At 34.5% G+C, this 25,497-nt stretch overlaps 1 protein-coding gene across 3 annotated transcripts in view; it reads left to right on the top strand.

Annotated features, from left to right (window-relative positions):
- The window catches only part of EPHA3 (EPH receptor A3), a 377,074-nt gene that overhangs the window by 83,597 nt on the left and 267,980 nt on the right, over nt 1-25,497 (top strand). For all 3 annotated transcript variants that reach the window (XM_082460350.1, XM_082460349.1, XM_082460348.1), the window contains exon 3: nt 23,475-24,135. In XM_082460350.1, the coding sequence (XP_082316476.1) occupies nt 23,475-24,135 (661 nt within the window). The remainder of the gene's footprint in view (nt 1-23,474; nt 24,136-25,497) is intronic.

The raw sequence follows: 25,497 nt of genomic DNA, 5'->3' as shown, positions 1-25,497 counted from the left end.
CCCTTCCCCCTCCGCATATCGTCAAGTCCATTCTCTAGTAGGTCTGTGTCTTTATTCCCGTCTTGCCCCTAGGTTCTTCATGACTTTTTTTTTTTTTTTCTTAGATTCCATATATGTTAGCATACGGTATTTGTTTTTCTCTGTCTGACTTACTTCACTCTGCATGACAGACTCTAGGTCCATCCACCTCACTACAAATAACTCAATTTCGTTTCTTTTTATGGCTGAGTAATATTCCATTGTATATATGTGCCACATCTTCTTTATCCATTCATCTGTTGATGGACACTTAGGTTGCTTCCATGTCCTGGCTATTATAAATAGAGCAGCAATGAACATTTTGGTACATGAGTCTTTTTGAATTATGGTTTTCTCAGGATATATGCCCAGTAGTGGGATTGCTGGGTCATATAGTAGTTCTATTTTTAAAATAAAAATTTTTAAAAAATGATAAAATGTTTTTAATGACATTTATCTATGATAAATAACTTGGTCTTTGGATTAAAATACACAAAGCCAGCACTAAAACTTGTTAGAATGTCGGACATTTCTGAACCTGAAAGGAAAACTGATTACAAATGTGATTTTATTTTTAGTATTCAGAAAGGTAATTCTTGAAGTCAGAGTCCCATTATAATTTAAAACCATCTGAACTGTTTGGTGATGTACCCTGATAATTAAAACAATTAATTAAATTAATACACATAAATTGAATATCTCATATATTTCCCCCTGCCCCACATGTTTTCTGAGCCCTTGAGGCGTGTTTATCCCATTTTGGATAGTCCTTGCTATGGGGTAAATGTTCGTGTCCCCCTGAACATTTATATGTTAAAGCCTGAATCCCCAGCGTGATGGGATTTGGAGGTGGGCCTTTGGAAAGTAATCACGTCATGAGGATGGAGGCTTCTTGAATGGGGTTAGTACCCTTATAAGAAGAAACATGAGAGATGGTCTCTCTCTGCTGTCTGCTGTGTGAGGATGTAAAATGAAGATGGCTATCTGTAAATCAGGAAGTGAGCCCTCACTAGACACTGGGTCTGCTTGTGCCTTGATCTCAGACATCTCAAAGTTTCAAGAACTGTGAGAAATGAATTTTGTTGTTGAAGCCACCTAATCTATGGTAATTTCTTATAACAACTCAAGCTAAGACAACGTTGGATTATGCTGTTAGTGGGATCTGCAAGATTTGGTCTTTTCTCAGGGCTGCAATTAGGTCTTCTCTTACTGTGCCACCCCATCAAATACCTAAAGATATGTTAACATTATTCTGATCACAGTGTGTCTTAAAGCTACAGGGCCATAATATTTTAATATTTTCAATCTTGCACCTTTCTTTCTCTATCACTGAAGTCGTTAATCATTGTCTAAAGTTCTGAAATATCATACACATAACACACACACACACATTCCACACAACTAATTTTTCTCTGTGGTGATTTAATCTACTTTAAAAAAAAAAGAATTTGTTTAAAGAAAACAGATGCATTCTAGTCCTTTTCTGTTATTATGATGATTTGTTTTCAAAGAGTTTATGTTCTTTTTACTTTATGTGAAGAAATCTTGAATTTTCAACTCTATATTTGAGTGACTTATGAAGTAGCTGTCATTTTTAGGAATTGGGAAATAGCTACAGATTTTTATACTGGAATCCTAACTGAAATTCCTCTGAAAAACTCTAGGCTTGTATGTAATCATGACTGTAAAAGTCTGAGATTCTGTGTATTAAATAAAATTATTGAAATTTAAATGATCAATTAAACATCCTATGAATATAAAAAGGTTTTGTATGTAATTTTTACAAACATTTTCATGTGTCAGTTTTTCTTGCTCTTCTTTAAAGATTTGACCTTTTCCTTTTAAAATATTCACTTGATTCAGAGCAACATTTGGAATTTTAAGGATGTCGGTATTCTTCAAATGTTTCAAGGACCAAGTAGTTACAGAGATCACTGGCAAAAGATGATAGTCTTTCCTGCTCAACTTAATCTCAGATAGTTGGAAATTGAGAGAACCAGTTCCCCTTAGGGAGTTATTTTCCTTTGCATTCAGGAAGCAAACATGAGGATAAGCATGTAAAAGTAGTTGAGTGGCTGGTTGATTTGTTTGAGTGACTTCATCAAAACTGAGCCCCCTGAACAGCAATGGTATCTTAGTACATTCCAGGCCACAGGGATTTTGTGGCATCAAAACCATTGCACTCGATTTGTACTTAAAAGACCTCGATTCACTGGGTTGGTGGTTTATATTGGCATTAATCTAATTACATCCCGGTTGTTATGAATTTAGTTTAGATATGCCATAAGTGATCCTACTTTCAATAAGCATATGCAGAAATTACAAAGTAGCAGTCAGTAGAGGACTTCTAAAATAAACAAGCATTGGAACAACCAAACTCTTATGTTTTTCAAGAGTATAATCCAAAATATAAACATATGCTGAAAAAGCTCTTTAAAAAATCAGTGAAAGATTTTTCATGACACTCAAATTTTTTCATGCCAGAATTCCTGCTATCCATTGTGATTGCTATAAAAAATTAAACAATCCTCTTGAAAATGGAATCTTTTTACCCTTTTCCTCCTGCTTTTCTAATAAGCCTGGATGTTTTATAGCAAGATGATGATGGAGAATCAGGTGGGAAGATACGGGTCTTAGGAAAAGCAGTAGCAGCAGTGATATTACTATTTACAGGAGTGGAAATACTGCTCCCAGGATTAAATCATCCAAGCGCTCCCCAATATTGTGTCCATTACCAACAGGGAGATTGGTAGCTCTAACCTGGGAAGCATGTTCTTGAATTCTATGTGTCTAAAATAGAAGTCAACTTTATTATTTGCTTTTTTTTCCTATTTCTAGATTATTCTTCTGTTATGAGCTCTGTCTTTATCTGCCTGTGTGTGTTGTGAAGATAGCGTATGACCGTGTATGTGCACCTGTTATCAGGGTATGGCTGAGAACCTAAACCTAGAAATGTTATGCTGTCCTTTGATATGTAATTCAAAGTAAAAGCAGTATCAGTAATATAATTATAAGATAGGTTAGCAAAGTTCTAGCTTTTCCCCTGAAAATAACTTTATTTATTTTTTTCTTTTGAATATATCAAACATCTTTTTAGATTTTGGAAATTAAAAAAACCCCACAAACTAAAAGTTTGGTGAACTTGCTGTTTCCTAGGTAGATGTTGATCTGTCTGATGGCTAATCCATCACTAGTGGATGAATTAGGCATTTAACCAGCTAAGTATGCAGAAAGGGACTTTTGTTTGATATATATATCTAATAGATGGGAAAACAGAGACTTCAGGGTCGTTAAGTAATTACCAGATGTCACACAGACATTGCTAGAAACAGAACTCAGGTCTCTCAATTGTTCCATTTCTTATCACACTCACTCCCTGCCTCCCCAATATTTCAGAGTTGGCTAAAGGACTGTATCTTCTACATCTTTTCTAGGGCTAAAACTTGGGAGAAGTTTGGAGTAGGCGGGGTTTGAAGAATGTGTTTTGTTTCTCCGGTTATAGTCTCTCATTTTTCAATTCATGAGGGCCCTCACACTCTCCACACAGCCTGCCCTTCCACCCTGTATGCTATCACAGCATTCTTGGTTTCGATCATCACACTGTTATGCAATGGCAGTTTGGGTTTGATACACTCTCACACTCAGGGATGCGGCCATTTGCAGGGACAAGCAGTCTGATTTTGTTGAAATAATGACTTGAGAGTGGAATTTCTGCCATCTTAAATAGTGGTTTTTTGAGAGGAAGATCACCTTCTTGTCAATCAGTCAAATTTAAAGCATATAAAAACCTTTCTTGTTCCCAAGAAAGGCCCTTTTCTCCCTCTCTCCGTCTCTCTCTGTCCCTCCCTCCCTTCCTTCCTTCCGAGGGGCATATTTCTAGAAATGAAAACCTAAATCACAATATTACATTTTCGATTAGTACAGTTAGTGGCTCCATCTTACTTTCATGTAAACCTCTCGGTAGAATCTCACTGTATTATCATGAGATACTAATCTATCTTGACACTAGACTGTGACTTCCTCAAGGGCTTAATAACCTTTACCTTGTCTGAGAGGCCCAGGGACCTGTCTAAATACCTCTGTTCACCCGTATAATGGTGTAAGCTTTCCCTATCAATAAATGCCCCCCATTTAATAAAATGTAGACCAGATGGTAAGCTTACAACTCACCTACAGCTTAGTTTACATTTTTTTCTTAAAAAAAGGATTTTTTTATTATTATTTCAGAAGAAAAACTGCTTAAACTCATTTTCCACTGTCACAAATTCAATTATATGAAATAAGAATAAGTCAAACTTCACATTGAGAAGTATTTTCTGATATTTTGTTAGTTGTGCTTATGTAGTACTGCCAATTATATTTATTAGCCCTAAATATTAAACAGCTGGCAGAATTCCATTGTATATAAATAAGACATTTGAGACCTGGACAAGTGCCATTTTGAATACAGCCAGCTGGTGCTTTTTACAGTTTCATTCAGCCTGGCAGTACTGATTCCACAGTGCACTCAGTGTTTAGGTAGATGACAATAGAAAAACAGGTTTTGAAGAGACAATTACATAGAAAATTCCATTGTGTAGAAATATACCATTTCAAAGACTTGTTAAACCAAGGAAGTTATACTTTATGCACCTGTTTGTTGAATTTGTTTACATTTTTTTTGTTACCTGGGCTATGTTTTTAATCTTTAATTTTCTATGTGCCCATTTTGTAGAGCTCTGAGTAATGTCATGCAAAATGATTGCTGCTTTGTTTATTTTCTCCTCTTTCAATAATATTAAATTTTTTCCAGATTTATATTAATCATGAAAGTGTATTGAACTTAACAGTAGTGTACAGTTTAGAGTCTCACTTCATATGTTGAATTTACTCTTTTGGGGTACTACAGACTTTAATTGTTTTTTCACCAATATTTCCATGTGAATGCCTTACCTTTGTTGAGTTACTATTTAGAGGTCTTTTATTATGTTATTACATCAAATTAGTGTTTTAAATATGTAAATATATAATATTATTACATTGAATAAGATATGCAGATAAATATTGATAAAGTTACTTGAACATTTATGAATATAGTGAATATAAAGTAATGTTAAATTAAATGATGAATTTGGACTTAGTACAATTCTAAAAATATTTCCTTGTTTTGATTGACTGTGTATAGTCTTAGAATTAATTGGTAAATATCATAGAAAATATTGATTGATATGTATCATGTGTGTGTATGAAAAGTCTAAATTAAGTAACAGCCTTGTCACTGTAGGCACTTATATGAGATAATTGGCCATGACATAGCTCTGTGGCATCACTTAAAGGATTGGTTTGAGGAATGCAATATAGCAACTCTCTTGACTTGTTAGCAAATAAATCTATTACATATTAATAAACACAAAAATTCTCTTAGCACCTCACTCTGTTTCTTTGACAATTATATTTTAAATCATATAGGAAGTATATCCAAAGTAAAAACAAGCAATCTGAAGAAATACAAAATTTTGATGGGCAATATAAAACAGCTTACTTTATTCTAATAATATAAAAGAAGATGATCTAATGTGTGGCATTTTGTTTTCATTTGTTTTGTGATTTAATGATTTAAATTATAAAAAGAAATGGATTCATTCTTTTTCATACTCACCCCTTTAGTACTCACACATAATACTTCCTTAATAAAATGTTGTTGAATAAACACATAGATGAAGCACATCCAGATTGGAATAAGCCAGCTAACATCTCATTTTATAATGGGCTCACCAGTGACATCCATGTTACTAAATGCAGTGGCTCAGTTCTCACCCTCAACTTTCTCATGTGGCAGGAAAGTTTGACAAAGCTTATCATTAATTATCTTCTTGTTCTAGAAACTTTTTCTTCATTTGGTGTTGGAGCATAATTTTTGTAGTTCTCTTGCTTTACTCGTCACTTTTCTTTTGGCTCTTTTACTAGATTCTCCCAGTATTCTTGATTTCTAATAAATGAAGAACTCTAGACCTCACTCTTCAAATCTCTTCTCTCCACGGTTATTTCCTAATCAATATGACCATCTGTATATTGACACATCACATCTCTGTCTTCATTGTGCTTCTGAATTCCAGACTCACAAGGACACAGGCTTGATGCCATCTTTGCTTGGATGTCTAGTAGGCATTTGTAACCAATATATCCAAAATACCTTCATATTCCTCCCACAGACCTGCTCCTCCTACAGTCAATCTTCTCATCTTGATAAATAGTTTCCTTCCTCACATCACTCAGACCTCTGCTCATAACAGTGTATCAGCATAGTGGTTCTTGACCACTGTATCACTTTACCCTCTTTGATTTTTCATTATTTGGTCTCTTTCTTCCCCTAGAAAATAAGTTCCATGGAACGTGGGGCTTTGCTGTTTGTTTTTTTTCCCCTACTGGCTCTATACCCAGTCTTGAATAGTGTCTGGTTCATAATAGGCCCTCAATAAATACTTTTGAATGGATTGACTGTAAGACTGTAATAAGTGTTTCTTTCATGTTCTACCTAGACCAGATGCTTGTGCCTGGAGTATAGTAGTTAAGTGGATTCCTGTCTCCTTAGAAAATGTTTATGAAAATTTCTGAAGGGAATAAATTTGAGTCTTTCTCAAGAGTATAAAGAGGGCTAAACAAAAATGATTGATCCTACATTATGAGTTGAGAAGTATACCATAGACTATAATGGATATAATGTGGGATTGCCATTAAAGTCTAAACTTTTATTGTGTTAGTATTAATACCCAATTCTTCATTCCAAGTAAAGTACTGAAAACTATACTAATAAACTTAGCTCTATTCTGAATCATGTATCTCTTCTTGAAAAGTAATGGTTTTCAGAGATATTTCTTTGAGTTGTTCATTGCCGCATATCAACCTTCCCTGACACAATTGCTTTTATTCCGAAAAAGAACCCTTGCTTTAATTTGCAATATTTTTTCCGCATCAGCTGCTCTTTTTAAAATATCACTGTAATTACTCTATTTTTAACAAGGACATTAAAAAGAAGACATTAATTTTGTTCAGTATGTTCTGCAATTTATTATTATTTTATGTCTTCCTTTGTGTGATAGCCCTGTTATTTTCTACCCAGATATAAGAACGGAAAACAAATTTTAAACTCAGCTCCTTTTATTTGGAAGCATAATTTCAACATTAGGTCTTAGCTGAAAGCAGGTCTCTCATTGTGCAGAAACTTGGACTCTAAGATAACTTCCTGTGCGACACCATTAAACATCCTCCATCTGTAGCCATTCAAGGTTTCGCTGCTTAACTGTTTCATGACTACTTAACCTAAAGGCTCTATATGCTTCTCCGATATATTTTATACATTTTATTGAAATCAGGATGCACTTTCCTTTACTTATCTTTGTAACCCTTGTTAGAAAATGCTGATAAATAATTTTTGTAGGCTGGTTCAATTATAATAAAAGGTCTTACATTCTTTTTCTAATTCTCTTTGAAATTCTGTTTGCCAGGCACATCTATGAAAATATTTGAACCAGGAATTTCCGAAAACAATGTAATAAATCAACCAATTAACTAAGCACCAAAAATGTAACCTTTATTTGAATGTTAAATTTTAAAATTTTGCATAAATGTTATTACACGGTGTATCCCTTGCTAGGGCTGCAAGTACCACAGACTGGGTGGCTTAAGCAACAAAAATTTATTTTCTTCTAGGCTAGAAGTCCAAGATCAAAGTGTCAGAGGGTTGCTTCTTTTCAGGGCCATGAGGGAAGGATATGTTCCAGGCCTTTCTCCCTGGCTTATATATGGTTCTCTTCTCCCTGTGTCTTCACATAGTTTTTTCTCTGTACCTGTCTGTGTCCAAATATCCTCTTCTTATAAGGCACCCAGTCATGTTGGATCAGGGTTCACCCTAACAACCTAATTTTAGTTTAATTCTCTTTAAAGACTTTATCTCCAAATATGGTTAAATCCTGAGGTACTGGAGGTTAGGAATTGAACATATGAATTTAGGAAGGAACACAATTCAGCCCTAACACATGGTTAAATGCTTTCCTGTTTCATTTTGGTTTTATTATTAGAAAAATTAAAATATAATGTTTCTCCTTCATTGGTTGAGCAAGTATTTATTGTATGACCCCAGTTAGATATTATGACAGATTAGGAGACAACAGTGTTTAAGAAAAATTAAAGAGGAATTTCTTCAGACCATTAATATACTCTCTAGCTTACCATGGTTCCCTTGAGACCCCATCATGCCCAACCAGCTTTATACTTTATACCATCTTCCCCTGCAAGTATATAAATTTTTAAGCACTCTGCTAGATTCTTTAGCTGCACAAAGAATTTGTACTCTTAAAGGTGACATAAATTTACCTTCAGGGGAAATGTAACCTCTTTGGAGAAAAATGCTTAAGCAAATCAGTGCTGCAGTAAGAGGTAATATATGCAATAGTGGAATTATTTAGGAAGTGATGGAAAATGTACAGCTGAGGAACAAGGGACTCAGGCTTATCCAGGAGGGAAGAAATCTTAACAGACCAGGTGCCATATGAATTGGGACTTAAAGATCAAAGAGTAGCTCACTGTGTAGGCACTGGGAAACAGCAGAGCAGGGAAAAGAGGAATTTTGATTTTTATATGATTGTAAGAGTGACACATAAGTGTCTTTTGGAATGAAACCCCCCAAATAAAAATAATAATAATAAACACTAGAAGGAAAAGTAAAATAAGCAAAACTAAATCAATGGAGAAGTGTGATTAAGACTATCATCTGTGAGTTAGAGTGCCTAAGTTCAAATCTTCTCTCTGTCACCTCCTAGAGTGTGTTGACAGGATCATACTTAATATTTTGTTAGCTTACTATCCTTATTTATTGGAAGAAGGTATTAGTAATCTTTTACCCTATAAGTTAGTTATGAGAATTAGATTCTACATGTCAAATCTTAGAAAATTGTCTGCTCAATAGAAAATAGTCAGTGCATGATTATGTTGGGGACTAGGCAAGCCTGATGAAAGAACACCAAAATCCAAGAGGAGAATCCTAGGCATTTTATTCTAAGAATCACATTACACTATACAGTGTTCATTAACTTAGATTCAACCATCGATAATACTATTGGATGATTGCTATCTTGAAAATGATGTACTCTGGACCTTCTTGGGTCCAGATTTACAGGAATAAAGGGTTAATTGTCTTCAAAACAACAAGGCTAAGATTTTAAAACAGTAAACTATGATAATGAATACAAGTAAGGGTAAAATATACTATATATAAAATCACAACCATATATACACTTTATATATATATACTATATATATCATATATATTATAAAGTGGTTTATATTACATATTATACATATTATATATGTATAATAAAGTAGAAATAAATGCTAAATGGTATTTACAACAACCTAAATGGTTGTGGGATTTAAGAATTACTTTTCCATTAACCAGAGTATAAAATTGACTAGGACATCCCACCAGAATATTTTCTTTCCAGTGTACTTATACAAATCTGTAGTTAATATTGATTTTCTTCAATATAGTACTATAATCCTCCTTAATTCCCCAGAGTTGACTTGGGTTCCATATTTTGAAGAGGATCATAATATAGAAAACAAACTAGTACATGTTATCATTTTGGGTGCCATACAGCTCTAGATGCTGAAGGATTCTGGAATCATGTAATATTAGGAAAATAATACTAGGAGCCATCCTGCTGCTAATCCAGCACAAACGACTGCTTTGAAATATACCAGCATTAGCCACATTTGATCAGGAAAGCAGAAGCTGATCATTAGTTGTAAAATTAGAAGCAGAATTTAGAAAAATTTTTTCTACTAAATGTATGTTGACACATCTGTTACTTATACCTAAACTTTGGATTTATCTTTGAATATTCTCTGAAATACTGTGTAGACAGTTGAACTAAAATTTATTTGGATAGTAAATAGAGATATAATAACAAAGTTGTAGTTTATATTACTATAATATTTGAAATCACAAACTAAAATGTTGAATACCTTCTCTTTATGTGGAACATTTATAAGATATGGGAACATTTGAGATACCATAAATAAATAAATGGTCAAACTGTGAACAAAGAAAACAAGAACTCTGTAACTTATGTAGTTGGCTATTATTTTTGGATTCAAAATTTTTTTTAAGTTCAGAATTGCTCTCAAGATAATTAATAACTGTTTTCCCAGTTGATAGTGGCCTTGGCATTACTGTGGTAATAATTATTGTAATTTCATAAACATATTTTGCCCAATTTAATTTGTCATTAGAAAAATTTCCTCGATCATTTTATATTGGATCAGTTACTTTGTAATATTTTGCTATACAAAATAATGTTCTGAATACACACCACTTAGCTTTATAAGTTTATTCCAGTGTGTTTATTTGCTATCTAAATATTAGATAAATAATATTGAACCATTTTTCCATTCTCAAAATGTTTAAATTTTTATTCACCCCTAATATTTTATTAAATCCCGTGTGTTACACTTATTTCTAATCCTGGATATGTGATTATTTAAAATCCCAATTTATTTCATTGTTTTTTCTTCTAATCACATTCACCTTGGCCTATGAAACAGAATATACTATGTTGTAGAACATTTTGTAATCATATGATAATTTTCACAGTGGAATGTTTATCACTTTTGATTTGTTTACAGTTGTCTTTAAGTCAGGATTGAAATAAGGTTAAGTCCATCCTCAAATATTCTCCCAGAAAGGTAGCTTTTCTTTAAAAAATACTAATATTTCAGAACATGTTAAAACATACTATAAAGGAGATTAATGGGCTTATAAAATGAAGTTTTAATAAGGCAGTAAGTTTCATCTAAAAATATAGCAATGCAAAATATAGCAATGCATGTCCTTGCATTTGTTTCAAACCCATCAATCTTTGCCCGTAACTGAGGGGAACTTTTAGTTAAAATTTCCTATAGATAACTAGAGGATCAGAACTCTACCAAAACTGACATGAAAACTAGTCCTTTCTGTCTTGCAGAGATAGTGTGGTATATTGGTACTAATGCAGGACTGAGAATAAGACCTGGATCTTGTTTGGTCTAAGTTGAACCCTTCCTAGCATTGTGACATTGGACACTTTTATGTGTCTCCAGATGTCAGTTTCTTCATCTGTGAAGAAAGTCTCTAGGTCCCTGTATGTGGTAAAATCCATTATGCCAGGCTTTTTCTCTGGAGAATCACTGAGTCTTTTCTGTTCAATAATAAAATTTTTTAAAAAACTACAATTACTGCCTCAACCTATTCTCTGCCATACCCTCTTTAGTTCCAGAAAGTTTTGGAAAAACCTCTGCTACCTTAAAAAGAAATCTTTGTAAGTCACCTGTATCCTTCTGCTAACCAGTTCATTCTTTTCAGACCATATGCTGTTTACTCTATTCTTCGTATTAAATACAAAGTTCTTGAAATTCTCTCCCGTCTTGTATCTTTGACTTGTTTTCTTCTTGTTCTACTCCTACCTCTGTAAATGCTCCTTTTCTAGCAGTAGTTACCATACTTAACTTGAAAAATTTTTTTGATGTGGGGAACATTTCAATATGAATGCTTTGAAAGAGCAATTTTTATATTTCCATTTCTTTCATCGGCTCATCTTTCTCTTCCTAATCTCTAAACATAAGCATTTCAAAATTAAGTTTCTAAAATTCCTTTTGTCTTATGTATTTTAAAAATCATCTTAATCATTTCCAAAGCTTTAATTATGCAACTCCAAAATCTGAATTTCCACTCTTAGACCCTTTTTTTCTGCTGACTTCTGGGTGACCTTTCCAACGTTTAGAAACATCTTTGTCTGTGTTTCTCTTTGACACATCGGGCTCAGCTTATATTAAACAAAATGTTCCTCTCCTCACATAACTTTTTCCACCTATATTGCTGCCTCTCTCTACTAATGACATTCATTTCCAAGTCACCTAGACAGATTAGTGGAAGATAGGAAAGGCTTTGTAATGGAAGAGTTTTGGGTTTGAATCCAAGCTTCACCTTTTACAGCTGTGTGACTTGAGGTGAGGCGTTGGGTCTCTTCCTAAGCTTCATTTGTCTCTTCTGTAGAATTAATTGATAATAGTACCTGCCGCACAGGGGTTTTGCAAGGATAAAATGATGCATTGCTGGGAAAGCCCATTACTGTAATGGCCTCATAAAATGGTCAATATGATTATCAAATGTTAACTCAGAGTCATTATCAGGTTTTCATTTTTTTCAAAGCAAATATCCATCAATTGCCAAGTCTGAGTTTCACCTCTGAAATACTATTTGCACTCAAAAATTAACCCATTCATTTACTCATTCAATAAATGGATTATGTGGAACCGTGTTGGGTGCTGGGAATCAATAATGAACAAAATGGACAAGCTCCCATCACCCCTCCCTTGGTTAACTACAATATCTCTAATTCATCTCCTTCCATTCCTCCTCCAACCCATCCTTAATACTCTTGTCAAAGTAATGTCCTTAAGTCTGATCTTTGTTTGAATCTCTTGAGTGATGAGAAAAACCTCAATTACATTGCACACTATCCACGTGATCAACGTCCACTCCTCTAATTTCCTACTGTTCTCTTCATAGCAACCAGAGTGTTCCCGTGAAAAGGCGGGTCTTCTCAGTCCTCTGCTCAGATCCTGGTATTGGACCTAAACTCCTCCAACTCTTCTCCTCCCTCCCGCTGTCCTGACCATACTCTTTTTCTTCTTTCTTCCTAGGACATTCCAGATACACTCCACTCCGTACGGCTTTTTATGCCAGACACACTCCTCAGGGCTTTTTACTTCTATTTCCTTTGCCTTCAATGCTCTTTCCTGATGTACCCATTCTCCTTTAGTCAAATATCACCTGCCCAGTGAAGTCTTTCTCTGTCATGAACCATCCTTTCAGGCCTTTATTTAAACAACACCTTTCTGGTGAGGTCTTTGTGGGCCATTCTTTTAAAATACCACTATATACGAAGACATAAATTTTATATCTTCATATGTTTTTAGTCTGTCTATCCTACTAGAATGTAAGCTCCCTGAAGAGAGAGATTTCCGACCATTTGTTCACTGCTGTAATTCCAGCACCTAATAGAATCCCTAGCACATAACAAGTTCTGATAAACACGTGTCAAATTAATCAAGGAAAGACTAGCTTCATCTTTCTCTTTAGCAGCTTCATAATCCCCAAACTCAGTTGGTATTTTTGTGTTTTTATGTCTTTACGTATTGCTTCCTCTGCCTGGAATGTGTTATTTTTCCTCTTTCTCCATCATCACCCAATCTCACTAGTCAAAATTCGACTTATGTTTAAGTTTCTTGCCTATATGCCACCTCCTGGCTGCTGTTCTTTCTCTGGTCTCACATTGGCTGTTGCCACTCTTTGATGGTGTATGTCGCAGTCTCCACCCTTCTCTGATATCCTGCACCCAATCTATCAGATCAAGTCCTTTGGATCTACTACCAAAAGAATCTGTTCTCCCCACCTTTACCAATAATATCCTATCCTCTGTCATTTGAACTATTATAATAACCTCCTAATGATCTCACATCATAGGCCTTTGTTCTTTACAGTTTGTTTTTCACACATCAGCCCTTGACCGTTTAAATACATGAATCAGATCATGTCACCCCTCTGGCCAAACCCTTTACTGAACACCCCTTTGTCTGAGAATAAAATCCAAAGTCCCTCATATGGCCAACAGGGACCTAAATGCTCTTATACTCAACTTCCTTTCTGACCTAATGTTTCACCACTTCGCTCCTGGATCACTCTGTTTCAGCCACAGTGGCCTTTTTGCTATGCCTTGATTACAGCACCACCCTCAATCTCACAGCCAATGGGCTTCTGTTCTCTCAGTCTGGGATGCTGTATCCACAGATATTCTCTAGGCCTGGTTACTCACTTCATCCAAGTGGCTGCAAAAAATGAGAACTTAGCCCTGGCTACCCTATTTGAAATGTCATTTCATCAGCCCACCTAAGGTCTTCTATCCCCTTAGCCTGTTTTCACATTTGTTTTTCTTTATAATGATTATCATCACCTCACCTTTCGTGTGTGTGTGTGTGTGTGTGTGTGTGTGTGTGTGTGTTTACTCTTTGTTTTCTTTTAAGGAGAACATAAGCTCTATGAAAACACTAGTGGTTTCATTGTTATCTTTTCCATGGAGAAGGAGGTACCCAGGGCATAGAAGGGTGCCAGGCTCACAGTGGATTTCTGTTAAATGAACGAACGACAGTCTAACATTAGGCTTACACAAACATATTTCCATTCTTATAATTAAGATTTTTCAAGGTCAGGAAACCATGACTTCTGCACCTTTATCCTAATGGTAGTACCTGAAAACAATTTTGTAACATGTAAGTGCTTAATAAATATTTGTTTTACTTAGCAGGTAACAACTATGTAAGCACTTATTAACTACCAATATAATCCACTAAGCAACTGAGCAATACTCTAAGGAAGGTACTATTATCATCGCCATTTAGACATGACATAACTGAAAGTTAACACAGTGACCAGTATGAAGTAAAAGCGTAATAATAATAATAAATATTTTTATTTTATTAAAACATATGTCCATTAATATGTTATACAGATAGATCATATACTTTTTATTTTAAAAAGAATAGTGAAAAGAATTGAAGTCAAATGTCTAATAAAGTTATAGAACTATAGTACCTAGTAAAGTGTGGAATAACATTGGCAAAACTTTACTCCACATAGAATAGCAAATTTATCATAGATAAAAGACAGCAGGCTCATTTATAATATAAATATGAAGCAGTCTGATAGTCAGTCGACTTTTGTCATTAATTATATTTATTGAATTTCAAAACAGTAAAATAAATTGCACTTGTCAGAAACTGTGGCGACCTTAAATAAATTTGAAGAATCTCTAGACTATGAAGTAAGAGTAGGAAATAGAAATATCTTGAATTTAAAATACATTCCTATTACTTTATAAGGAAAAAAATCCATATATTCCAATGACATTTTTTGTTAACTTTAGCAGAATAATAACATTTGTGTACTGCTTCCCAGGTGCTGCACACTGTTACAGATGTTTAAAATGCATGATCTACTTTTGTTAACAACATCTCTAGAAAGAGTTTACTATGATTTTTCCCATTTTACAGTTGTGTAAATTAAATCATAGTCTATTATTTATTTATTTTTTTAATAAACTTATTTTATTTATTTATATATTTTTGACTGCATTGGGTCTTCGTTGCTGCATGTGGGCTTTCTCTAGCTGCGGCGAGCTGGGACTACTCTTCGTTGCGGTGTACAGGCTTCTCATTGTGGTGGCTTCTCTTGTTGCAGAGCATGGGCTCTAGGCACATGGGCTTCAGTAGTTGTGGTACGTGGGCTCAGTGGTTGTGGCTTGCAAGCTCTAGAGCGCGGGCTCCATAGTTGTGGCGCACAGGCTTAGTTGCTCCGAGGCATGTGGGATCTTCCCGGACCAGGGCTCAAACCCATGTCTCCTGCACTGGCAGGCGGATTCTTAACCACTGTGCCACCAGGGAAGTCCAATCATAGTCTATTATTAAACCTCCTATTAAGTAGCAGAGCTAGGCTTCAAACCTAGGGTCTGTCTGTCTCTAGAGCTTAGACCCTTACCTGGGCTCCCTAAGATACTCAATGGATAAATGATTAAAAATGTTCCAGTGAAACAGGGTTGCCACCCTTCTGGGAAGAACAGCCAAAGATGTCGCTGCAGCTTTAAAATTGTTGCTATAAAGCAGCTTACATCTCAGAAAAATGCTTTCAGGAATTACACTTATCGTGTTAAAAAATAAACTGAGTTATCTGAAGATCTGTAAAACTTAGCATATGTTCCACAGTGACATGAGTTAATTTCATTTCCATCACTGTGAGTGCTCCACAGGTATATAATAAATTGCTATGAATTACTGTGTCTGTGACCCATTATCATAGCAGGAAATTACATGAATCTCACAACTGGCATGAAATGTACTGCTGTCACTGCTATGCATTAATTTCTAAGTAGTTGGCCATTTGTAATAATTCTGTAAATGTCCATTTTAGCACAGTTTTCAGTCTAGACAAGTTAAGCCAATGTGCATGGAATTTCCCCCCATATTTCCAAGCAGTTATACTGAATTCTAAAATTACCTTTTTATTGGGCAATTTCATATTAAATATTTTTCCAAGAATTGGAAACATGATAGTCTCATTGTTTTACTCCCTAATATTTAAGGGAAATTTATTCTCTGAAAAGTGAAGTTATTTGGCTGTATATGAACAGAAAGAGTGAAAAAAATTCCGATAAATTATAAATGATTTTCCTCAACTTTTATAGAATAGATAAATGGTTTATTAATGATTTTTTAACTATTTTGGCCTGCTCTTTATGGAGGTAATTTTCAGATAATGGTATATGTACTTCATGGTTATAGTTCTAAAAATAACATTTTTGCAATTATGTTTCTTTTACATTATAAATAGAAATATTTCACCATTAATATCAAACCTCTATAGTGCAAAGTATACTTTTCCTATCTTTCCTTTACACTGGCATTTTTCCCCTCAGGAAAGGTAAATTTAAATAGCAGGTTTAACTGAAAACTTTCGACAACGGTGAATTTAGATATGGTCTCCCCATGGTATGTTTTATATTTTAGTGTATCTTTTGCAAGTTAATTCCTCTGGCTAGAAATTCACTTTTTGGTAGATCTTTAAGCATTTCACATAATTTTGGAAAGTTTTTCATTGCCTACCGCCATCTCTCCAACTTTAAGATCCTTTTTCTTCATCTTTCAAAAAATTTTCACCATATATTCCAAAAATCTTTATCATAAATTTGTTAACACATATTTTGTAGAAATTCATTTCCTTCTTCTTTTTTTAATTATTACAGAATACTTATAAACATGATATGTGTCTTATATTTACTTGGTTAAGGCCACTCTGTGACACATAACTATCCAGAGTATTGATTTTTAAAACTCAATGCCTTCTGTACCCCAAAGCATACTTCTGTGCTTTGTTAGTCATATAAGTTTAACATTTGGCATGTCACATGATATTTAATTTTAGTAAGTCTATATAAGTTATTTGGGTTTAAGCACAGGGCTAAATGTTTGGGAGGGAAAGATAAGCCAAACCAGAGACCATACAGGGGAGAAAGGATAATGAACAAAGAAATAAATGAAAATGTCTTCATAAAATAAAAATGGATATAATAATGGTTATAACATAAGGACAGTATATTCCTTAAGGACAGGCACCATTCCTATCTCCTTCATTACTACATTATCAATATCGAGCTTGGCACATAGTAGTTACTCAATAAATATTAATTAAATAGTCTTCAAATCAGATATATAGGATCTAATGAGAACACTATTTCATAAAAGAAAAATTAAAGAAACATTTATTTACATACTTGTACCCTTGAATTTTTTTTTTCTGTTGTTGCCTGCAATCTTTCAGTACAAACAGGAATCTTTCTGAAATATGTTTTAGTAGTCAAAAACTTATAATATAATGAGCTGTGTTACACTCTGCACATGTAGCCGTATCCTATATAAATTCATAAGAAAAAATATATCCCTTTATAATCTTTTGGGAAATATTCACTGTTCATTCACTCAACAAAGGTCATCTTCTTCAGGCTTCTCTTCTGGATCTCTGCAGTGGTCTTTCTAAAGCCCCTCTTTTGCCTTCTCTTTGGAGAACCAACTCCCAGTCCAGAGTAAACCATGTGCCTCTTTTCAGTAGTTTCTCACGGTAGCAAATGAAATAAACACATATCAGCTGATATTCCCAAATTGGCCCAGGCCTTTCTTTTCTAAGTAACTGCCCACATCCCTGCTGCTCAATGCCCTACATTCCAGCCTAAGTAGAACCCAGTTCCTTAAACAGGTTCTGTCCTCACATGTCTTCCTGTTTGCTCACACTTTCTCTTTCTGTGTGCCCCCGTATTTCTACCTGTAGAAGTTCTAGTCATCCTACCTTTCCATTTCTTCTTTAATGCTTTACCGGAACCTCCTTCCAGCAGTAATCCTTCCTTTCCCCACAGCTCCTTTCAATACCTCAAATAGACAGCATATCATCATCTGCCTTCAGTGATACTTATACCTCTCCCTCCAGCATCAACTCCTGAATAGCAAAAGTCACATTTTACTTGTCTTTACTATCCACAGTTTTTAACTTGGGCTTTGCATATAGAAATATTTAATAAATGCATGTGGAATCAAATAAAACTGCTATTATAGAGGCATCTTAAAAATCACAAATCATTACAGAAATCACAGTAGGAGACTACCAAATTACAGCAAACTCTAAAAATTGTAGCATGTCTAAAACCAGTTGTCTTATATTTATACCAGGAGAAATATGTGATTGGAGGTAACCCTCCCACACACACTGTTTACATCTTTTTGTAATGCACATGTTTTGCATTTACCACCAAATGCAAAATAGAAGACCACTATGATTAGATTTATGTTGTTTATTGTAATAATATCTTACAAATCTTTGTGGGAGGTGGAAGATGAGGTTATTCAGGTGAGCTTCTACATAAGGCACATCTGGGCCTTGGCAAATCTGGAATCAAAAAACAGATGGGATGAGGGCTGAGCAAAAGGTCCTTCTACAGAGACAGAGGCAGGGCTATCTGTAAACTTTAGACATAGTTTCTGGGGAGATTCAGAAGTCTTGCAAGCTGATAGTGGAGTATGCTGTCAGGTCAAGCTGAGGTCAAAAGTTGGCCAAGGGACATAGAACATTGGTTCCCAACCTTAGGGAATCGCCTAGGCACATTCTAATCACCTAGGCAGTGTAAAAAGAAATAGCTTGAATAGGCACCTATGAAGCAGTATTTTAAGAAAGCTCCCTGGCTAATGCTTAGCCAAAAATAAGAACCTTTGAGGTAAGGAAATTAGACTGTACTCAGAAATATGGGATATTTGTCCACAGGTGCAAAGATGTGGCAACAGCCCTGAGATCTCAATACAGTACCACTAAATCAATCCCAGCTAGGAGGAGAATAACTAAGGGGCTGATGGGGCCCCAAGGACCCCCACATGCTCAAGCTTTCAGAAGACATTACCTTGAATAGCCTGTGTCTTGTTCTAACTACAGAATGTCCCAGAATGTACCTAATATCTGAACAGAGATCATACATTTTCCTGGTCCTAACTCTTCCTCTCACTCTCCGAAATCCTGTGTTGGCTTTCCTCAATAATAAGCTCTGGTCCTTTCACTAGTTTCCTAGTTTTCCAGCTCTTTTCAGTATACTTCACCTAAACTAGAACATTGACCTCTCTATTTTCCACAAGACACTTCTAATACCATTATCCAATTTATGCTAAATACTTAGGAGTTAAAGGTGGGTGGGAGAATGGATAGTAGTCATTATTATTAAGATTACTGGACATACCATCTGAGGCATGTACCTTCTACACCTTTTTATCTTTAGACTCTGGCCTGCCTCTTGTTACTGATGCTAGATTTTCAATATCAAATCCCCACCTTCTCTCTCCTCAATCCTCTTGTTACAAATGTATTCCTCTGATTTGACCCCAAATCATCATCAACAGCAACAAAACTCCCAAAACCCCCAAATTCTATTTTTCATTTGTCTCGACAGTTTTATTTTACTCTACCTTTTAACGTGATACTATTACAAATGTGTGTGTGTGTGTGTGTGTGTGTGTACTTTTGAGACCTATGGGCTAAGAAAAACTATTTATGAATAAATGGAAATATAATGATTTTTGTAGATATATCTGTGCCTGACACTTGACAGTAACATCCTTCCTGTAAGTGATTATGCATTGCCACGCTTAAAATGCTGATGCATGGTAAATGTTCAAATATTTCTAGGATGAACACTGCATTTTGAAATAGCTATGATGATGTGTACAAAGAGAAAGAAACATAGGAGTAAAAACATGAGTGGAGAAAGACTAACATGAACCAATTTAATATCACTTATAATTATTGAGCACAAGATTAGTCATCATTAACACTTTGTAAAGTGCAGAACTATGTGCTTCTTATTAACCACTAGAATTACAAATGTAATATTGCAAACATAAGAATATTGGTTATCATTTTCTTTTTAGTATCATCTGAAAATTTCTAAGAAACTGGTTTAAACCTTATAAGGTAAATCATAAAGTTATTTTTCTCACTTTCTTCGTATTTCATTATGTTAGCCAATACACTAAATGCAATGCAGGTTCTCCCTCTCTTAAAGAAAATGTACACATTTTCCTCCTTAATCCCTATTGGCAAGTAACTAAAAATGTATCTAAGAGTAATTAATATCAACAATGCGTATAAATCTTTAATTACTATAATGGAGGTTTATCAGAATGAGAGTTTTTAGGTTAAATGCCGATTAATTGTTAAAAATATGTTTTCCCTCAAAATACATGTTTGACTCAGTGACAAGGAGCTGTTCTACCTAGTAAATATAAATTGATTCTCCTTTACATCTTACACTGTATTTTGATGATAAAGAGGCTCACTGTGCTTACGCTACAGGGAATAGATTTCAGAATGACCCTTCTAGGGAACAGAGATCTGGACATGTGGTTTTCTTGTAGTTGTATGATCTGGAAAAAGAAAAAAAAAAAAAAAAAAAAGCAAGAAATTCAGCTCTGGTCTCTGTGACCTAATGATAAAAGCTTATAGTAAGAATCTGGGAACCACGCTAAATACCAGAATTATTGATTTTGGGGAATTTGAGCTTTAGAAAGAATTTGAGTTCTTACAAGTTCTGTGTCCCCTTCTGCTGAAGACAATGTTACTGCTGCATACCCCTTGAACAGAGTTTTTTTTAAGGATTAGAAAAATGAAGAGATAGATGCTTTGTACCTCCCAATTCTATATGTCACCAATGCTTTGTTGCCCATTTTCTTTGTCCACGTTGGCCTTGGGGCAATGACTATGACAGTATGTTATCTCTAATAATTTATGAACATATCCATTAGTTCTTGGAATAGGAAGATAGGGTAAATATGAGTATTCTTTAAATTTATAAAATGTAAGCATTACAACAGCAACTTTAATTAATGATTCCTGTTGTTGCGTTGCTGTTGCAAAAATGCTCATTTAGGAATTTTATTTCCACTGTCTAGTCCTCAGCAAATGCTAGAGTTAGAGACCTGCTGTTTTCTGCAAGTGGTCTGAGATGGCAAGCCACCATCGCTTACAGGCAATATGGTCTTCATGACAAATTAATGAAGTGACAGTTACTCTCTGCAACCTTTTCATGTGCAAAGCATGCTGGTGCTGTTTGCATTATCTTCTTGCAATTTGTACCTCTGCATTCAAGGACTTGTGATAGCTTGCCAAATTAGCATTGAGAGGAAAATGTTAAATACAGTGAGATCTCCATAATTAAAATCATATTTTACATTGAATTATGAAAATCTTTACATAGTGTCATTTCTGTTTGATGTCTAGTAAAATGCTGTCCATAGCAGGAGAAACTTGCAACTGATTCATCAAAGTACAACCTCATATCTATTCTGATAAGGAGATCTTGAACTAAAAATTTTTAAGTCAGTTGGTTAATTTTTAAATAATGATGTCCATGATTTAATGTTCTATAAAATGCCCACAGAAAACATTTATTCTCTGAAGTTTTTGTTAGCTCTGTGCTTTACAATGCCATTGTAGAACCAATGTAATGAGAATAGAGAAGATGCAATATAATACTAACTTTTTAACATCACAGTTTTTCAGAGCTCCAACTCAGTTCACTCTGTTTAATTTTTCTGATATTAAAGTTATACATTAATTTTGTTTTGAATGTGACTTTATTATTATAGGCACCTAAGTGTAAAATCCTCAGAACTGAGAATCTCATGTATACTTTTCTTCTTTAAAGCTCTCCGTATAATACATGTATAGAGTGGATGTTTGAAAATGATATATTGGTTATTATTAAAAATACAGTATGAATATTTTCTTATATTAAGATATAGATATATCTTGTATGTTAGAGCTAGGGTTTTCTAAAATAATCAAAATTTGTTCCTTTGTTGGATCTTGGGCGTGACAATGAAGACTAGCCAATTGTGCCTCCAGGAAATGAGTGCCTCTCATATTCCGGACCCTGAATGATCAAAGTTATTAAAATAAGTGCGGTTTAATTATTTGCTTTTGTTTTGCTCTTAGATTGGTAGGAGAGCTAAGGGGAATACGGAGTTCTAAAACTGTGTTTCTCACACTGGTGGGGTCACAGATTGCTTTTGATATTCAAACACCGTAATGTAAATAATTATTTTCTCCTCTAATGAGGTTCAAAGGCCAAATAAATGCCATATTTCTTTGCTTTTGGTACCATCAATTTAAAAACCTAACATTTTATCTCATTTTGTGACTAGAAGCTGTGGATTGGCATTCCTATGTGTTTTTAATAAATAGAAAAAAATGTTAATACTCTTTAAATGCCATTGATTTAGTTTAAAAGTATTTAAAACTTACTCCTTATGAAAATAAGTAACTCTCTTAATGGAGAAAAATTTAGGAACCCATTTCTAATGGGCTTCAGAAGGATTTCATTTATTTATTTATTTACAAAATTAAAATATATTCTCTAAGAACTTTATATTCATTATTTCCTTGAGTTATTCCTACATATGTTAAAAGAAAAGAATAATTTTTATGCATCTCCCAAAAGGTGAAGTTGTGTGCTGCATATTATAGAGGATATGAAGAGGTCTAAAATCTAACAAATGCAAATGAAACAAAATTAAACTAATCTAAGCATGTATCATGATTTAAATTTATAAAAAAGGTATTTAATAAGTATTATATAAAACAGAAAGTTTCTTAAGCATGGCAGGGTTATGGGAAACATCAAGGAGAAAAGAACACAGACTGGTGCTCTCTTTTTTTTATAGCATAAAAAAAGAAGATCCAATATTTGTTTTGAAAACAGTAATAAATGTTCACATTGACAAGAACATAGTATGTGCATAAGTGAAACATATAATTCACTAATCTCAATTCAAACTTTTAGAAAAAATTAAATGTAGGTTGGGACCAGTTTTTGGAAAAACACAAATACCAAACTAAAGAGTGTGAAGTTATGGCATAGGTAACGGGGAGCCATAGAAGATTAGAACTCTAGTATGACATGGAAAAATATGTATTTTCCTGGCAGCAATATAGGCTAACCTGGGCATGGTATAAAGAAAGCGTAGACACAGGAGTAATAGAAACAGATGGTATAATAGTTGTAGAATCATAAGTAACACAGACAATGTGTTGCTAACTTAAAAACTTCTCAAAACCTGTCTAAGGATCAAAGAAAGCACTGCTTCACTGTTCTAAAAAGTCTTGAAACTTTTTAAAGCAGTTTCTGCTCATTTATTTTGTATTTCTTGTGATTCCATTGACACCCTCATCTTGTATGCACTATTATTCATCATGCTTAACTCATTAATTCTTCCTCTCTTTTTTTCTTCTTCTATTCTTCAAGTGGGAAGAGATCAGCGGTGTTGATGAACATTACACACCCATCAGGACTTACCAGGTGTGCAATGTCATGGATCATAGTCAAAATAATTGGCTGAGGACAAACTGGGTCCCCAGGAACTCAGCTCAGAAGATCTACGTGGAGCTCAAGTTCACTCTCCGGGACTGCAATAGCATTCCATTGGTTTTGGGAACTTGCAAGGAGACTTTCAACCTATACTACATGGAGTCTGATGATGATCATGGGGTCAAATTCCGAGAACATCAGTTTACAAAGATTGACACCATTGCAGCTGATGAAAGTTTCACACAAATGGATCTTGGGGACCGTATTCTTAAACTCAACACCGAGGTTAGAGAAGTAGGTCCTGTCAACAAAAAGGGATTTTATTTGGCTTTTCAAGATGTTGGTGCTTGTGTTGCCTTAGTGTCTGTGAGAGTGTACTTCAAAAAGTGTCCGTTTACAGTGAAGAATCTGGCTATGTTTCCAGACACAGTACCCATGGATTCCCAATCCCTGGTGGAAGTTAGAGGTTCTTGTGTTAACAATTCTAAGGAGGAAGATCCTCCCAGGATGTACTGTAGTACGGAAGGTGAATGGCTTGTACCCATTGGCAAGTGCTCATGCAATGCCGGCTATGAAGAAAGAGGTTTTATGTGCCAAGGTAAGAGCCTTCTCTATTTTCCCTGCAGTGGTATTTCTTACCTGTGAATTTATGGTAGAGTAATTGAAAGAAATGAACCTAACCTGAACTCACTTGGCAGCAAAACATGCCTCAAACTGAATAGAGTCTATTTATAGACTAAATTTATCCATCCCACTTGATGTGATGATTCATAATTTGATGTAGAAATATTAGCATGTTTGATTATGTGGTGCTGGCCTACACCCCACTAGATGAACTGAAAGAAAAAAAAAGTCTCTGTCTCTTTTATGTAGAGGGAAGAAATATCGTTGGCACTCAGCTAATCTGAGTCTAACAGAATTAGATCCTGCATTGACTATTTATGTTTGTGTTCATCACTCTCATAGCAAAAGGTAATTCATTGCTATAAAATATAGTATTTTCTTCAGTGACACCTGTGCTTAAAATACGGGTTTACTTACAAAGCATTAGTGTTTAATAAAAATTATTTTGTTTAAAAATCCAGGTTTGGTCCTTCAGTGTTTGATGTATAGAGGAGTAATGTAAAAATTTTTAAATTTTGCTTCATCTTTTGGCTGCTCAGGAGGATATATATATATACCACATCTTAGGTGGGAATGTATATTTGATCCTTTATATAGAATCAGAGAACCTGAACTGTGTTATCAAGTTGATTTTTATTAAAAATCTCTTTGCACTTGAAGTAAAATCAATTAAAAGATAATCTTTTCCATAGAAGATTATATCAGATGATAAATTCCACTTAATCCCAAAATTTGTTATTTAGCATTAGGCAAGGTTTTGTGTTTAAGAACACACTGAAATTATTATTAAATTTTTAAATGTATAAATACACAGGAGAACTTAAGTAATAAGTCCTTGAAATCTAGTCTGTTTTAATACCTTTGTTTGCTGTTAAACTCTGTCAAAAGAATTGAGTTTGATATTCTACTTGAGGCCATTCAGTAGGACTCAAGTCCATGTGGAAGAAATGAATCTGTGTTACACATAAATGGGCCTTTCTAAGAATCTGAACAGCATTTTACTTTTGGCTCTAGGTAGTTTATAGAATTTCTTTTTAATGACAGCAAATGGTACACTCTAGTCTGATTTTTCTCTATTATGTTATTTAGATCCTTGGCAAGAGCCATCACAATACTGTTACTAAGTATGGCTTTGAAAGTTCTAAAATTGAAACAACATGACTAGCTACTACTTGCTTATGTATATACATGAGTGGAGAGAAGTCTCAATAGCCTTTATATTCCACTTTGAATTATATTTTATCACTATGGTATTGTTTGTGATATATTTGTGTGATTTATTTTAAATAAAATAATAAAGGCCTAGATCAGGAAGAGTTGAAAAATTGTCCATTCC

The sequence above is a fragment of the Balaenoptera physalus genome (assembly GCF_965194825.1).
Source record: "Balaenoptera physalus genome assembly, chromosome: 4".
NCBI classification, from domain to species: Eukaryota; Metazoa; Chordata; class Mammalia; order Artiodactyla; family Balaenopteridae; genus Balaenoptera; species Balaenoptera physalus.
This window is presented reverse-complemented; position numbering and strand designations above follow the sequence as displayed.